Source organism: Taeniopygia guttata, chromosome 6, assembly GCF_048771995.1.
Source record: "Taeniopygia guttata chromosome 6, bTaeGut7.mat, whole genome shotgun sequence".
NCBI lineage: Eukaryota > Metazoa > Chordata > Aves > Passeriformes > Estrildidae > Taeniopygia > Taeniopygia guttata.
In genome coordinates, this window is record NC_133031.1 from 3,233,132 (window position 1) to 3,249,981 (window position 16,850).

Sequence of the window (16,850 nt, forward strand, 5' to 3'; positions counted from 1 at the left end):
GCACCTGCTTGTCCCCTCAACCTCATGTCCTTCAGCAGGCCAGCTCTGGAAATTCCTGGTGGATGCCAGGATATTGATTTGTTGGTCACCAAGCAATAAATTTATTGCAGAAAATAGAAAAAAAAATTCCATGTCCAGGGGGAAAAGCCACTTCTTCCTTTATATGGGCTTAAAAGAGTGTGTTTATCCATGAATGGCAGGATATGACTGCATAAATCCACATGGAAAAGCATCCTCTGGTTACATCCTAACCCAGCTGGAACAAGGGCAAAAAGAATGACAACCAACAAGGTGTGCAAGGGGCTGAGATGGGAAAACTTGGGGCTAAAGCCTAGGAAAGCCTGGAAAAGTTAAATTAAAGCCTGCTTGGGATTGACACTAACAATACAATGGGCTCTGGGGAAGAAAATCCCCAAAGCTGTGCCACAGCAGGACATGGATCAGCTGCTGAGCACCTCCAGCATCCTCTTGCTCGTGATGCCAAAGGGAAAAAGATCTGCCACGGAATCTGCACGCTTCAAGCCCTGCTCTCTGTTCCAGACCCAGCACTACCTGCTGGATCTATAGGAAATGCCTTTAAAGCTTCCAAGCCTGCCCAGATTGGCCAGTCCCAGAGCAATCCGTGTCCCGGAAAAATGTCAGCAAGTCCACAGCCTCAGCCCATTCCCAAAAGGATGCTTCAAAAGGTGTGGATTATGTGCTAAAAAAATTTAGTTCCTATATGTAGGCGAAATACGTTTTCCTAGCTGTGCTGCTCTGTCATTTCTGCTTGTACAATAGAATCAGGCACTGTATAAAAAGAAAGGAATGCCAGATTGTTTGTGCCGGTGGCCAAAATTGGCTTAAGGAGCTCCCAGAATAAAGTAACTAAAAAAGAAATATATAAAAAAAAAATTTTTTTAAAGGCACTAAACAATGCGTTTCTTCTAACCTGGCAGTAAAGTTTAAGTGGTACCGGGAGAAAACAGCAAACTCTGACACCTAAAACAAGATTTAAACTGGCTCAAAGGAAATCTGAAGGGCAACGGGCCAAGGGTATTAAAAAATAAGCGCTTCCCCAAGCGTATCAAAGGTAGGGAACCCACAGGCAGAGCAGATGCTGGGGATAATGAGGTAACAGAGCCATTTAAAGGAATTAAAGCGCTGTGGCAGCAAGTTACTGATGCTGACCTGTGCTCAGAAAGCCAAGAGCCTCTGAGCTCCTGAGTGATTAGGAAAACAAACAAAAAACAAGACATCCTCCTATGAAAAGATGCCTGGTGGGAGCCAGACTGCAGCTAACAGAGATTTCACGAGGTGCTCAAGCTCACACAGCATCATTCAAGAGGTGGGAAATGCAGAGGAAAAGTTCTGGAGCCGTCCCATGGAAAAACACGGGTGGGCAAGGATGGAACAGCATCACCACGAGTGGGTGTTCCTGTGCCAGAGACGGGCACAGCCCGTGGGGTTAACAGCATCTGGGCAGGAGGCAGTTCAGGCACAGGACTGGCAATTTCTCCAAGCCTTTTAAATAAATATTGGTGCACAGACCACCCTGATGGAGCAGGTAGGTTACACCCAGGGCCACGTGGGGAAAGGCGACCTGCTGCTGTCAAGGCCTAAAGGGCAACATATGGCACAGACACCTAAAGCATCACCAAAAGATCGGGTTTCAAGGCACCAGGATCAATCTCTCAAGAGGAAACCACACCAAAATATAGGCAGTACACACAAAGCACCTGTGGTAGTTTTGCATGGGAGGCATTTAGGGAAGTGATAATTTTACGTTTTGTTTCTTTACATTGTCAGTGAGAAGAAAATGTTGTGAAAATAAGTATTCTGAAGGTTTTATTCTCATTTTTATTACTCTTTCTTTCAGTTACTGTTAATAAATTTTTCTTTATACCCTTTTAAAGTTTTGAGCCTACTTTACCTTTCTCCTAATCCTACCTTGCAGCAAAAGGTGAGCACACTAGTGATTATCCAACACTAAAACCCACCACACCCATCAGCACGCTGACCTCAAAATTAACAAAATCTCAAATTAACAAACCAAAACCAGCGCAGCACCCCGCCAACCTCCACCTTACCAATCCATCGCAGTTGCTGATGGCCACGGCAGCTCCAGGCATCCCGGAGATGTCACCGGTGAAGAGGCACCGCTGCTGAAGGGGTTCCCGGAAAAGCACCTCAAAATCCTCCTGCCACTCTGCCACGGCTCCCGGCGGCAGCAGGCGGCGGTTGTGCCTCAGCCGGAGGTGCAGCTCCGTCCCGAACACCGTGACGTTGAAGTAGAGCAGGCGGCGCTGGGGGGAGCCGTGCGCGGGGCTGCGGGGGACGCGGCGGCGGGACCGGGACGGCTCCGGGGGACAGGCGGGATGGCCGAGCCCCGCCGCCGCGTCGCCGGACACCACGTGCGACAGGAACCGACCGCGGCAGTCCGTGCTGAAGGGGACGATCACTCCATACTCGCTGAGTTTGCCGGACAGGAGGAGCTCTGCGGAGACAGCGCCGTGAGCACGGAGCATCCCGCAACCGGGGGAGCCTTTGGCGAGCACCGCCGGAGCTCCATAAACCCGACGGCCGCTTTTCCGTCCCGAGCCAGCTCCGCTTTGTAGTTTTAAGCGGGTGCGTCCAACGTAGCAGAAGGAACTCGGGCTGACGTCCCCTCGCACGCCAAACACGCCAGCTATTTCTCGCCCAGCCTCCATCTCCCCCCAATTCCCACTGAAATCTAACCCCCACCAGCGGATTCCCTCTCCCCATCCTCCCCATCCTCCGGGGCGCAGCCATCTGTCAGCCCCCCACCCCCTCCACCCCGGGCCCCCAGTCCGCGGGGCAGTGACCGTACCTGGGGCGCTGCCGGCGGCCAGGCAGCCGTGCAGGGGGACAAGGCAGGAGAGCACCAGCCGCAGATAATCCATTTGGGGCCGGCGGCGGGATGCGGGGCCGGCAGGATGCGGGATGCGGGGCGGGCGGCGCCCGGCGACCGCCTCCCCCCGCCGCCGCCGCCGCCGCCGGGGCCGCCGGCGCTCCCGCCGCCGCCGCCGCTTCTGCCGCCTCCCGAGCGGCGTGGGGCGGGCCGGGGGCCGGGTCTGAGCCAGGGGGTGGGAGGTCGGGCTGGTTTTAATTTAATTTCTTTGAATTTTTAAAAAATTTTTAAACATAGTTTTCTTATTAAATACGCGGGGTGGGGTGGGGTGGTGGGGGGGGAAAGTTCTCGCGTTGCCTGTGGATCGTTCTTTTCTTGGAGATTAAAAAAAAAAAAAAAAAAAAAGCTTTTCGGGCAGCCCTTCCTCCTTCCTTTCCTCCCTCCCACCAGCCCTCCTCCCCATCCCTCCCCGCCCCGCGGCCGCCGGGTTTCAGCGCTGCCCGAACAAAGGCGAGATGCGCCGGGAGCCCCCCCAGCTCTGCCCCTCTCCCCCAGTCCCACCTCCCGGCCCCTCGCTGCAGTGGGACCCCGCGCGGAGGGAGATGCTCCACAGGGACAGCCAAATCGTCTCCCAGCTTAGGGCGCTGCCTTCGCGTGAGCTGGAGGTAAACATCCCGTTTGGAAACATCTGGGATGTTTTCCAGATGTGGAAAATTCCCTAACGGACCAGCTGAAGATGCCCCGTCCCTGGCAGTGTCCAAGGCCAGGTTGGATGGGGCTTGGAGCAACCTGAGATAGTGGAAGGTGTCCCTGACCATGGCAGGAGGTTGAAAATAAGACGAGTTTTAAGGTTCCTTCCAACCCAAACCATTCCAGGATCCCATTTAATTTTTATTTCTTCCCTCTCCTCCTGTTTTTAGGGGGAAACAGTTGGAAGGAGGTGCTGGCCTTGCTCCTGGATGCAATCTTGCTGGCTCTCCAAGGAAAACCCACACTCCTTGGGTTTTCCAAAGGGCATCACCACAGCTCCAGAGCTGGAACCCGACAGTTCAATACATGCTGTGCTTCCTCAGGCTCCTCCTCCTCCTCACACCCTGACAAGGGGCAAATAAATCCAGTACTCCCCTAAAAACCTCAACAGAACTCAACAAACCCAGCACAGGGCTTCCCACATCATAGAACCATGGAATGGTTTGGATTGGAAGTGACTTTCAAGATCATCTTGCTCCACGCCTTTGCCACAGGCAGGGACACTTTCCACTATCCCAGGTTGCTCCAAGCCCCATCCAACCTGTCCCTGGACACTTCCAGGGATGGGGCATCCAACAGCACAGAGGAACAAACCTCCTGTTTCCATTTGCTCTGTCCAGCTAATTCTTTCTTCTGGACGGGATCCAAGGCCAGCTCCAGGGAGGGGGCTGTGCTGACCACCAGTAACACCAGCTGTGCTGGTTGTGCTGGGGTTTTACTGCCGTGGGGCACAGCAGCTCTTCGGGTTACGCTAAGCAACCCAAAACCTTTCCCAAGAGGTAATTCCTGCCTTGAGGAACTTGTCATCCAAGCTACCACACAGGCCAGAGCACGAGGGAAAAGGCAAGCAGGAAAACAACATGCCAGCCTGCAAGCTTCCTGTTGGGAGTTAGGATCCTGGTTTTGGTCTTCTTGGGAGGACCTCAGCTGGAGTTTTGTTCCCAATGTATCAGCACAACAATGCCCAGAATGGTAGGAAAGGATCACCGTTTGGGAAAATGCCCTGCTTACCTCCACTGCAGGGTGGGAGGATGGTGGGGCTGCTGGGTGCCAGGAGGAAGATCCAGAGGGGGAAATGGGGAACCCCTTGGAGATGATCCTGCTGCAGCCATTTCTGGTGAGGCACCACTCTCCTGTGTTCTGCTGCCAGAGCATCCCTCCAGAGGAGGGTGGAGAGCCTTTCCTTCCAGCTGGGTGATTACGTTGGGTTTTGAGGCAAAAAGGAGAAGCTGAAGCCACAGTGATCAAAATCCAATCCAAAATCCCCTGTAGCTAAAGCCACAGGATGCCTCCAAAAGAAGAGAAGAATACACTTACTTCAAGTAGAGAATTCCAAGCTGGAAGGAAAATAGATCTTAATTCCCAATTTAAGTCTTTTCATGCTTCTGTTGCTTCATGCAATCTATAATTAAAGAGGAGAAACTATCTGCAAGAGATTCTTTGCAGGATAGAAAAAGAATTTGTGCTCCGAGCATTTCGGATTATTTCGGAAGATACGCACCCGCTGGAGCTTCAAAGCTGCAACAAGCCCTTATTTTGGCTGAATAGATTTATGAGGAAACATCTAATAAAGGGCATACTTTACTTGTGAAGAACAGCTCTGCAAAACATAATTTAATTATTGTTTTTCAGAGGCAAAACCTATTTCTTCATCCACAAGGTCTGTGAATTCATCCAGTCCCTCTGGACCTTTGTGCCTTCCCTGATGTTACCAAATCTCTGGCTTTGGCAGCATAAACTTGGCTGAATGACAATGGCAATGACCTGATACACAACTTGCCTCATTTATTACCTTCTAAAGATAATAATTAAACACGTTTGGGTACCTATTGTATGCTTGACCTGGTGAAAAGACAACTTCCAAGGGGATCTCTTGGGGTCCCAGAAGATGTTCCTTTGTCACCCACACGGTGACAGTAAGTGTTGGTCTTATCTTCCTGAAATATTTATATAATAATACTAGTATGGATTTTGGTGTTACCTCTATCAATAAACCATCATTTAAGTCAGAAAAATTTGTTTGTTCTAGCTTTTTTCTTCCCAATTCTTGTCATAGAGGATGGAAAGAGAAGCAGCAAGGCAACTTCCCCTCATCCTTTCCCTCTGCTTCGGCCCCTCCGTTCTCTTCTTTGTCTCCTAGCTTTGCTTTTCCCAGCCTTTAACTTTATCCCAGCCTTCTCCTTGACTTTAGGCTTAACCTTTTGTTTTTTCCATTTTGGAGTCCAAATGGCTCCTTTTCCTGTTTTTCCCCTCCTCGGGTGCTATTTTATCTCGTGCCCCCATTTCCTCCATGGATAATGCACTCTGGAATTCTTTATGATTCAAGGCTTCCCTCTGCAGCCTGGAGATTTACCAGTGACATGGGTTTGGGGACTTTCCCATTATTTAGGTGACCTCTAGGCCTGGGGAGGAGCAGGTTTTCCTTCCAGTTTCCAGAGAAGAAAGCTGACAACAGCTGCTGTTTCTCAAACCCTAAATCATCCCTTTTTTCCTGCAGGAGGCTCCAGCCAGTATTCCCAAAGCCTGAGTTTCATCTGGCAGTGCCAGTTTCTGCCCATCCTGGAGTGCTGCAGTGCCCAAGCCCTGCCTGTCCCACCAGGCACCATTCAGAGCCAGAGCCCAGGTGACATGTTCCAAATCCCCTCCACCAGTAGTCGATGCAGCTATTGGCCCCCAAATACAATTAATCTTGATTTTGAGGGCTGGAAAAACTTTCACTAAAGGCTGGAAGTATTTATTACAAGAAAAAACAACAACAACAACAACAACAACAAACCCACTTAATTTGGTCTATTTTTGTGCCTTTATGGGCACTGGTTTTGCTCAGCTGTGCAATCCTCCTGGAGGGAAGGGCATTGGGGCTAATAAAATTGGAGCAATCCCTACCAATTACCTAAACTGGCTTTTCTGCCCTTAATACCATGATTTTGGGAGCCAGGAGCTCAGGGTCTACCAGAGTGAGAAGACAGGGCTGTATTTCCAGCCCTAGCTCACCACATGTCTTCTTCCCAGAGATTTAAACCTTCTGTTTGTTAATCCAAAAGGCTCTGGAACAGCTGCCCCTGCACTCCGGTTGTGCAACCACCTCCTTGCCAATGATTTCTTTTTGACAGGGCTGATTTCTGGGAAGAAGTGGTCAAAATCACACGAAAAAAAATTAAAGGAGAAGAAGAGGGGGGAAAGTGTCTTGCAGCTGTTTGGGTTAGTCTGAGGTTTTAAGAGTAGCTGGAAGAAGGAGGAAGCACTAGGAGGGATGGCTGAGCATCCTAGGCACAGGTAAGATGGTCAGGGGGCACAGCCAGGGATTTTACCTGATGCTTATGCCCATCCAGGTGCAACGCATCAGTCATTGTTGCTGCTAGAAATGAAGGGTTGGGACTATTTTTGGGCTAAGAATGATTTATTGCTCAGATAAACATCAGTCTCAGAGGCTGTGAGATTTTAGAGGAGCAAGCAGTCAGCCTTAGCTCAAAGCAGTCACAAGTTCTTCGTTACAAGGCAATACAGAACTTTCTAACCCAATGGATAGATGCCACAAGGTTTATTTTGCATTTCCAACCCATCGCTTTTACTTACTCCTGCTGCACTGTGGATACTTTTATCTAATGGGCTTCTGTCACACTTATACACATCTGCTTCTGTTATAACTTCTAAACTCTCAGCTTATTCCATACAACCACACCCCTACACTATAAACCCTTCACCATCTTATCAATGCAGTTTCTCACTTACTTAAAGCATATTCTTACTTACAACTACAGAAACTTAAATTTATGGTTTGTCTGTGTATTGTATTTTTACGTCATTCCAAGCTTCTCCCAAGGCTGCAGATCAAACCCTTCCGTGCCTGTGGAAGTTTCTGTTTTTCCCATTCCCACACGCATCCACGCTCAGAGCAAGGCAAAGCTTGGTGGGGGAAGCATCCCAAACCCACCGTGCGGGGCCCTGGAGCCTCAGCAGGCTCCAATGGCACCCTGCTCTCGGAAGAGAGGGAGGGATGGAAGCAGAAGCACGGCGGGATGGGGGTGAGCGAGCATGACCTCATCCCTCAGACACGCCGAGCTGCCCCGGCATCAGAGCGGGGAGCAGCCGCTGCTGGAGCACCGGGGCAGGAGGGCAGGGAAACCATCTCCCCCTCCCTCCCCACAGCAGCTCTTGGCAGCAAATCACCCCTTTTCCAGGATTTCAGCTCTTTTCGGAGGGATTTTTAGCAGTCCTGCTGGAAGAGCACGAAGGAGGGTCCCGAAGATGTTGTGCTCGTCCAGGAGAGGAGCAGAAGCACGAGCCTGGATTTCGGAGGCAGGCAGGGAGGGAGGGAGGGAGGGAGCTGACAGACACATCATCTGGTCTCCGGCTGCCCCGAGGCACGATCGTTCCTGGCAGATCTCTCCTTAATCCCTACTTTAAGACCTCCAAAGATGGAAGGAGCCTCCACAAGCGAACTTCTTTTTTTTTTTTTTTGGCCATGTCTTGCTTTTCTTATCCTGGAAAGTTTTCCCTCCCGATTAATCTGTATATCTGCAAGCTTGGCCCGGGTAAAACACTAATTCTGGTATATCCTGCCACCAAACTCTTCCTGCCAGCATGCCAAAGGTCCTGGATGCTGTCACAAAACCAAGTGAAGTGACAATGGCAACCACTGGCAAAGCTCTTCCACAAGGCCCCAAACACACTGGAATCAGCACAACGTTTTAAAGGTAAGGCTTCACTGAAGTTGGAAAGGGAAGGTGTTTGTATGGATTTAGCACACTGTGGATTTCTGAGAGGACCCAAGTTCCCAATGCCTTTTTCCAGGATCCAGAAGAGAGAGCTGGGTGTGCAAAACAGCTGATCCAGCCAGAGTGGCAAACCACCTCTTTCTACCCTCTCCCATGGCCAGCTGCTCTGCATCCCACATCTCCTCCCTGCTTCCTCGGTGAGCCCAGCATCCCACAAGCTGAGACATGAGGCCATTCCCCTGCAGCCAAACCCCTGGAAGCAATGGTACAGCAAAGATGACAATAAGTTACCACAGGAGGTTGCAAGGGTGACAGCAAGAAACCTCTGGAGAGGAACAGACTCCTGTTTAGGCACATCATGGCAGGAACAGATCTCGAATCTTACCGAGGCTCATCTCCTGATGGCACCTAGGCAGTGTTTTTTTGGGATCAGAGCCCTGTGTTCAGCCCGATCCAAACAGAAGCATCTTTCCCTCGTCCCACCAAACTGCATCGTGCCGCGCCTCTGAGCATCGTTTCTCCTCAGCTACAGCTGCATCTGCAAATTCCTGCAATATGTTTGCCTTGGCAGCCTTGCTGGGAGGTTTTCTAGGGGCTGGGAGTCCCCCCTGATTGCCTTGCCCATGCAGGGATGAGCAGACAAGCTCAGGAACCCAAACTGTAAAGCTGGAAAAGGGATACGTGAGCCAGAAAGTGGAAGCCGATGCCGGTCCCGGCTGAGCTGTGAGTTAAGGGATGGTGAAACAAGGTCAGCGGGATTTATACTGACAGCCTTGGATGGCTTCCAGCCCCTACTGTCGGCGGCAGAGGCTTGGAAAAGAGGAGGGAAAATCTTGCTCTCCTTCTAGGAACCACGCAGCAGAGAGCTCTGCTGGCATGGCTGCGTCCCGGCGATGGGGAAGCAGAAAAGAGCCCCACAATCCCTGTCCCACAATCCCTGCCCCACAATCCCTGCCCCACAATCCCTGTCCCATATCCCTGCCCCACAATCCCTGTCCCACAATCCCTGTCCCACAATCCCTGTCCCACAATCCCTGTCCCACAATCCCTGCCCCACAATCCCTGCTCCACAATCCCTGTCCCACAATCCCTGTCCCACAGTCCCTGCCCCACAATCCCTGTCCCACATCCCTGTCCCACAATCCCTGTCCAACAATCCCTGCCCCACAGTCCCTGTCCCACAGTCCCTGTCCCACATCCCTGTCCCACAATCCCTGCCCCACAATCCCTGTCCCACTTCCCTGTCCCACATCCCTGCCCCACAATCCCTGTCCCACAATCCCTGTCCCATAATTCCTGTCCCACAATCCCTGTCCCACAATCCCTGCCCCACAGTCCCTGTCCCACATCCCTGCCCCACAATTCCTGCCCCACAATCCCTGCCCCACATCCCTGTCCCACAATCCCTGCCCCACAATCCCTGCCCCACAATCCCTGTCCCACATCCCTGCTCCACAATCCCTGTCCCACAATCCTTGTCCCACAATCCCTGCCCCACAATCCCTGCCCCACAATCCCTGCTCCACAATCCCTGTCCCACAATCCCTGTCCCACAGTCCCTGCCCCACAATCCCTGTCCCACATCCCTGTCCCACAATCCCTGTCCAACAATCCCTGCCCCACAGTCCCTGCCCCACAATCCCTGTCCCACAATCCCTGCCCCACAATCCCTGTCCCACTTCCCTGTCCCACATCCCTGCCCCACAATCCCTGTCCCACAATCCCTGTCCCATAATTCCTGTCCCACAATCCCTGTCCCACAATCCCTGCCCCACAGTCCCTGCCCCACAATCCCTGTCCCACAATCCCTGCCCCACAATCCCTGTCCCACTTCCCTGTCCCACATCCCTGCCCCACAATCCCTGCCCCACATCCCTGTTCCACAATCCCTGCCCCACAATCCCTGTCCCACAGTCCCTGCCCCACAATCCCTGTCCCACATCCCTGCCCCACATCCCTGCCCCACATCCCTGTCCCACATCCCTGTCCCACATCCCTGTCCCATAATCCCTGTCCCACAATCCCTGCCCCACAATCCCTGTCCCACAATCCCTGTCCCACAATCCCTGTCCCATATCCCTGTCCCACATCCCTGTCCCACAATCCCTGTCCCACAATCCCTGTCCCACAATCCCTGTCCCATATCCCTGTCCCACATCCCTGTCCCACAATCCCTGTCCCACAATCCCTGTCCCACAATCTCTGTCCCACAATCCCTGTCCCACAATCCCCGTCCCACAATCCCTGCCCCACAATCCCTGCCCCACAATCCCTGCCCCACAATCCCTGTTTTCCTAAGCACAGCTGCAGCAGATGCTGAACTCCAGGTCAGCAGCACCTCGGTGGGACTGAGGTGGTCACTGGGGTGAGGGGCTCCTGCTGCCATGGCTGGGAACTCACAGGACCCTCCTTCCCCAAACCACAGAGCCTTAAAGCTCCCTGCTGGCCATGGCATCCTGGGGAAACGTGTGCACCCTGGCTGTGGGATCCAGCGGGTGTTAAAGCCTCTCCGTGCCAGTTCTTTAGGACCAAAATCCTACCAGCACCACTTCAGCCCTGGGGCTTGGCACAGCCTGGCCACAGGTCTGGCTGCTGGGAGACATCCATCCCTGCTACCTTGGCATTCCCAGCCCTTTCCTTTCTCTTTTCCCTGCTGATGCACAATACAAACTAGGTTAACCTTGCCCAGTATCCTCCCCAGACGAGCCTTTCCCTCTCCACACATTGACCACCTTATTAATTTTTTATCATCTTCCTGCTAAAATTAAGCTTACTGCCATGTAAACCCCAAATTCTTCTTTGGTTTTTTTTCTCCTTTTTGACCTCTTAAATCGAACTTCTGAGCACTTCTCAGTCCCCAGGGCCTTGCTCATTCCCTCAACCCACAGATAATATTTCCAGCATGACCCCCAGCAGCCATTGATTGCTTTCATTGAGCCCCATCTCCTCTTTTAGCTCGAGCTGGGGAAAATTAATTTTTAATTAGCTTGGGGCCAGAAGCACCCTGAGGTGGTAGAGGGCTGGAGAACAGCTGCTTTTTTTTCCCTTCCCTGCAATATTCATGTCAGAAAAGTGAGAAATAGAGGGAGAAAGTCATTCCAAGCCGTGGTTTATGCACATTTTGCTGCAATAAGAAAAGCCAAGCCTGATTTCTTTGCATGATGTCCATAGGTTTTGGAGCTTTGGAAATCCTCCCCTTGCTGCTACCCTCTACACAGGTTAGCATTTCCATTGCTCTTCTGGGTTTAGCCAAAAATCCCACTTCTCTGCACCATCCCCTTTCAGCCCATGATTTGTTGCTCCTCCTGCCCCCCAAAACAGGGGCTTGGCCATGCCCAGGAGTCCAGTGGAGCTGGGAGGGTGAAAACAGGGAGGAAAAGGGCTTTTCTGGTGCTTGGAGGTCTGGTATTGTGCCTATATGGCTTTTATTTTTAGTTTTTCAAGCCCTGGCTCTGCAAAAGCATCTTAATTACTAGTCTTCAGCTGTAAAAATGAAACCCAGATGTGCTCCCTTTGCAGAGGTTTCATTGGGGGGTTCTGCCGGAGGGGGACATCCCAGCAAGGAAAACATGGAAATTATTATTATTATTAATATTATTTTAAGAACTCTCATGTCCAGAGCTATTTGTGGTGGCCCCAAGCCAGCACATGCCTCTTTCCTGCTGCTGTAAATAGAAATTATATCACCCCCAGCCCCAAACACCCTCAATTTTCACCAGAATTAAAGGGAAACACTCCTGAGCTAGGCCTTGAAAAGCTGATGGATGTGGGACTTGGGTACAGTTGGCAGAGCTGCCACAGCTGGGCAGAAAAACAGGGTAAAAGGGGATTTTTTTGGGAAAAGCACAGCCCTGAAGCCTCTGATAGCTGCAGTGATTTGGCTGGGGCTGTGGCAGGTTTCCCCTTGCAGCCCCATGTGCCAGTGGAATATTGACTCCTCGGCACATTTTCCCTTTTGGATGGAGAAAAACCAGAAAGACACATGAGGTTCAACTTCCAAAGATTTCTACTTGCCCGTAAGAGGAGGAGGAATAAAATCCCTGGCTGAGGTCAGAGCAGCCCTGCTGCTTTTACCTCTGTGAAGCCCAAGGAGGGATCCCTTTGCCAGGGCCCCTGTCTGATGCAAAGATGCAGGAAGGGAAAATCTGGCCAGGACCAGCTGTATTCTCATACTTTTAATAAAAGTATGAATAAAAAAAATATAATAAAATAAAAATTAAAATTTAAAATAAAATAAAACATTTAAAAGAAAATAAATAAAAATTTTAAAATAAAATAAATAAAACACATAAACATTAATATAAATAAATAATAATAAATCAAATTTATAATAAAAATAAAAATTTAAAAAATTAAAAATAAAATAAAGTACATAAACATTAATATAAATAAACAATAATGAATAAAAATTATAATTAAGTAAATAAAAAATATAAAAATTAACTTTATTAAAATTAAAAATAAAATAAATACATAATCATTAATATAAATAAATAATAATAAAATTAATCGAATTTTGAAAATTTAACATTTAAAAAATTTATAATCTTGAAAGAAAGGGGAGCTCCCAGGCCCATTTATCTGGGTACAGTTTCACAGAGATGATGCGGTTGGGATAAAGTTTCTTGCCACTTTATTACCACTCACACAGCAGATTTATATATTTATTTTTAATCTATATTATTGTTCTCCCAGGAAAAATAAAAAAAAGGTTTCTGGCAGAAAGCTTTGCTTTCTCTGGAAGGAGACAGGGTACACGTGGTGCAAAGCTCCACGGAAATATTCCTCACACCAAACAAGCTGCTCCCAAAGGCTGGGCAGTGAGAAAGCACCTCTGTACCCACCTCCTCATAGGGGGAAGAAATATGGGGATACCTCTACTTCCAAGGCAGATTTTGACCTGGAACTCCCCATGGATTGAGTCACAGGGGTTTTATTCTGTTCCAAAAACCTTTTCTTCTATTTTTTTAGGAAGTGTTTTATATTAAAATACATTTTAATAGGGATTTAAAAGAGAGGTTTTGTCCCTGTATGAATAGTAAATACCATTCAGCCAGTGGTTACAGGTTAATCATGCCTCAATTTATAAAATGTTTTAATTACACCCTTAAACATGACCTTTGCTATGAGACAAGAACAGGAGTGCAGAACATCTGCTGCAGAGAAAAACCTGGAAAGGACACATCAGCATACCCCAAACCCTCAGGGATGGGGAAGGCAAGCAGAAGCATTAATAATCCATTAGTTAATTATCCATGTCAAATTTAATCACGTTAGGCAGCAGCACAGCTACAAACAGCCCCATTGCCACGTTACCCCCAGAAAGAAAAGGGGGGAAAAGTCATTAAAACACTTCCTGCTTTCACGACAATGGAGCCAGGCTCCCAAATTAGCCAAAAAATCCTCTTTGATGATGATCCAGGGCATTTTGGTGTGGAGGAAGGAGCATCCCTCCTTTGCCAATTTGTCCTCACTCCCCTTAAGGCTGCAGCATTATGGATTTTCTGGGGAGATGCCGAAATCTGTGGGTATTGGTGATTCCGAGATTGTAGAAAGTCTGTGTCTTTCTGCCCCGTTGCCAAAGCAGAAGCCATAATTCGTCTGTGCTGTTTCAAGGTTGTTTATTCTGTTTATCTCTAACATGTTCTGCTGCCCTGCCGCAGCTCTGTCCTGCAGGGCAGCGTGTGGGGCTCTGCCCTCAGTGGGATGGTACAAACATTAAATACCAGAAACTACCTGTGCTGGATTTACAATAACGTGCCAATATCTGTCACCTACGTTGGACAGTGTGTCCCCAGCCTGAACCAACAGAAAAATGCCAACACTACAGTGAAACATGGAGGGCATGAAGAAGGAGAAAAAGGACAAGGCACACCCAATTTCCTCCATCTTGTCCCCTTTGGACCCCTAATCTAGAAACCTAAAATTTTACTTTTGCACCCGTGCCACACTTAATCATTACTCATATCAAACACTCAGAGCTGGTAATTCATCCTGTAAGATTGAAAACTCTTTTCCATGGACAGAGATCACAGACAGTGTCTCTGGGGGCTCTGTCCAGGGGGGTTCCTGACCCCTGCCAGGGTCCCAGACCTGCCAGGGCAGCCAGAGGGAAGCCCTGGATTCCCACAGGGAGATGATGTGGTGCAGCAGCCTGGAGCATGTGGGCAAGGCTCCCCTGGCAATATATACAAATATTTAACTAAAGTCGCTCTCTCCTCTCTGTCACAGGTAGAAGAGCCACTTACACCATTTATTAAGGCAGCTGCGGGCCCCCTTTCAGTGTCCTCCAGCTCCACATTTCACATTTTCTAAGCTCCAGCAGCACCAATGCCACTAATATCTTTTTCCACAGGTGGAACAAGGGGTAGATTGAGTTTTTTTAAGGGATATTGAGAGTTTCCATGACCCACCCCAGCCTATGTATACAACCAAGAGAGAAGTGGGGTGATTTTAGGCAGTGCTGGGACTTTCCTTTGGCTGCAACACAGAGCCTGACTCTTTCTCATTTCCCTGTGAGCTTGCAGGTTTGGGAAAATGGGGCTTGGAGGCAAAACAAAGCCCCAAAAATGGGTGATGGCACCCAGAGCTGTAGGGATGCCCGGTGTCCCCGTGGAAATGAGACACAAATCTGGGGTCAACACCAATAGAGCAGACAACCAGTCACAGACCCATCTGTCCTGCCCTGAAATTAATCCCTTAGGACTGCTGGCTGGGATTTCATATTTAATATTTAATTCCCTACCCTAAAATAACCTCAGACCCCCTTGGTTGTACTCCCACTCCAAGCCCTGAACAAGGTGAGGAAAGTGGAGATTTAGGAGTTAACTGAGGGTCAGGAACCTGCAGAAAACCAGTTTCCATGAAAATCAATAAAAATGATCAATGAGCTCTTGGTGTTTTAATGTAAAAACACACTCGGAGTTTCTTTTTTTGTAGATATTTTAGTCCACACCCTTCTTGCTGGTGCTCCCCTGGGAAGAACTGCTGCTCCTCCAGGGAATATTCCCCAGTGAGGCTCATTAACCCCATCCAATTCGTAGCTGCTTTTTACCCTCCTGCCATGGGACACCTTCCACCAGCCCAGGTTGCTCCTGCTTGTTATTATATAGAATTTAAAATATTTCATGTATTTAATATTTCTAGCATTTATATTGTACAGAATAATTCTAGAATGTCTATTTTCTATCATTATATACAAAATCTATATCTATTACAATATAGGTAATAAAATGTATGCTATAGACATATAGCATTTAAAATACATAATATACACTCAAGAATGAGTCTATATTTTAGATATAGAATTTATGATACATAACCCCTTGTTTGCTTTGTCTCTGGCTGAATCCTTTCAGAATTGCCAATCCTTTTCCCTTGGAGCAGAAAATCCAGGCCATTCAGAGCCAGGTTTTAACTTCTCATCTAGGAGAGGGATCTGTGTTTCTGCCTCCCCAGCCTGGGGAAAAGAAGGAATAAACACAGCACGGTTGATTTTTCACATTCAAACACATTCCCATCTCACAGAATATTTTTTTTTCCCAGGCAATTGCTGTAGCCCTGCTTTGGAAATCACTTGTTAGGATGGTGGGAAAGCAGAATGAAGCCTTTGAGGCCCCTCAGACCAGGTGATGCAAAGCTCCAGCCTTCATTACCAAGATTAAAAGAGGCTGGGATTTCCTAAGCAATTAAAAACTCTCCCCAATTAAGACAGGGCTAATAAGCAGGGTTGCTTCTAAGGGTTGCTGCCGGGGCAAGAGAAGGATTTGCAGCAAAAGAGCCTGCAGGTAATTGCTCTAGTAAGGGAGAATAAATGGGGATGTGAGGATAGAGAGGATGTGCTCTGTTAAAACTAAAATAAGAGGGAAAAAAAAACCAGGGAAAATAGCCTCAACAGCCTCTTGAAATTACTCAATCAACTGTCTGACTGCATCAGCAGCAAGTTATCCAAACACTGCAACACTCAGCAAGGGGCAAAACATTCAGGCAGGTATTGCTGCCTGAAGAAAGGAAAAAAAAATTAAAAGCACAACACCAAATGTGCGGCTAAGCCAAAAAAAAAGAAAATGAGGGACCCCTTGGAACCTGAGTCTGTCACAGCCAAGGCTGAAGAAAAAGCAGCACTTTGCTATTTTAAAATGTTGTTTTTCTTTCCAGCCTCCACCTTTGAATTTCTGCCACCTCCCGCCACTGGCAGCGGATGAAAGCGGCTGCTGGGACAGACCAAGCGTGTGCTCCTGCTTTTGTGCTTCTCATCCTATTCTCTCCCCCCTCCTATTGACTTCCCCCTCACCCGCCCCCCAAGCTCCTCTCATCCCACTGGGAGGCCAGCAGGGCACTGGGACCCCTCATTTATATCATCTCCTTTGGATTAACTTCATTTTTCACTCCTTCCTCAAAAAACAAAGGAAGCCCCCTGGCATTGATTTTGCTTTTATGCCTTTGCTGAGCAGCTCAGCCCCCTCAGCACCACCCTGGCACCAACCTGGGGAGCAGGACCCCAAAACTGGGTACCACAGCTGCCATTCCCC

At 49.0% G+C, this 16,850-nt stretch overlaps 1 protein-coding gene across 1 annotated transcript in view; it reads right to left on the reverse strand.

Annotated features, from left to right (window-relative positions):
• The window catches only part of ADAMTS14 (ADAM metallopeptidase with thrombospondin type 1 motif 14), a 29,872-nt gene extending 26,835 nt beyond the window's left edge, over positions 1-3,037 (reverse strand). The window contains exons 1-2 of the mRNA XM_030275700.4: positions 2,831-3,037; positions 2,070-2,476 (exon numbers count right to left, since the gene is read on the reverse strand). Coding sequence (XP_030131560.4) covers positions 2,070-2,476; positions 2,831-2,903 — 480 coding nt within the window. The 5' untranslated portion in view covers positions 2,904-3,037. The remainder of the gene's footprint in view (positions 1-2,069; positions 2,477-2,830) is intronic.
• Positions 3,038-16,850: the final 13,813 nt, after the last annotated feature.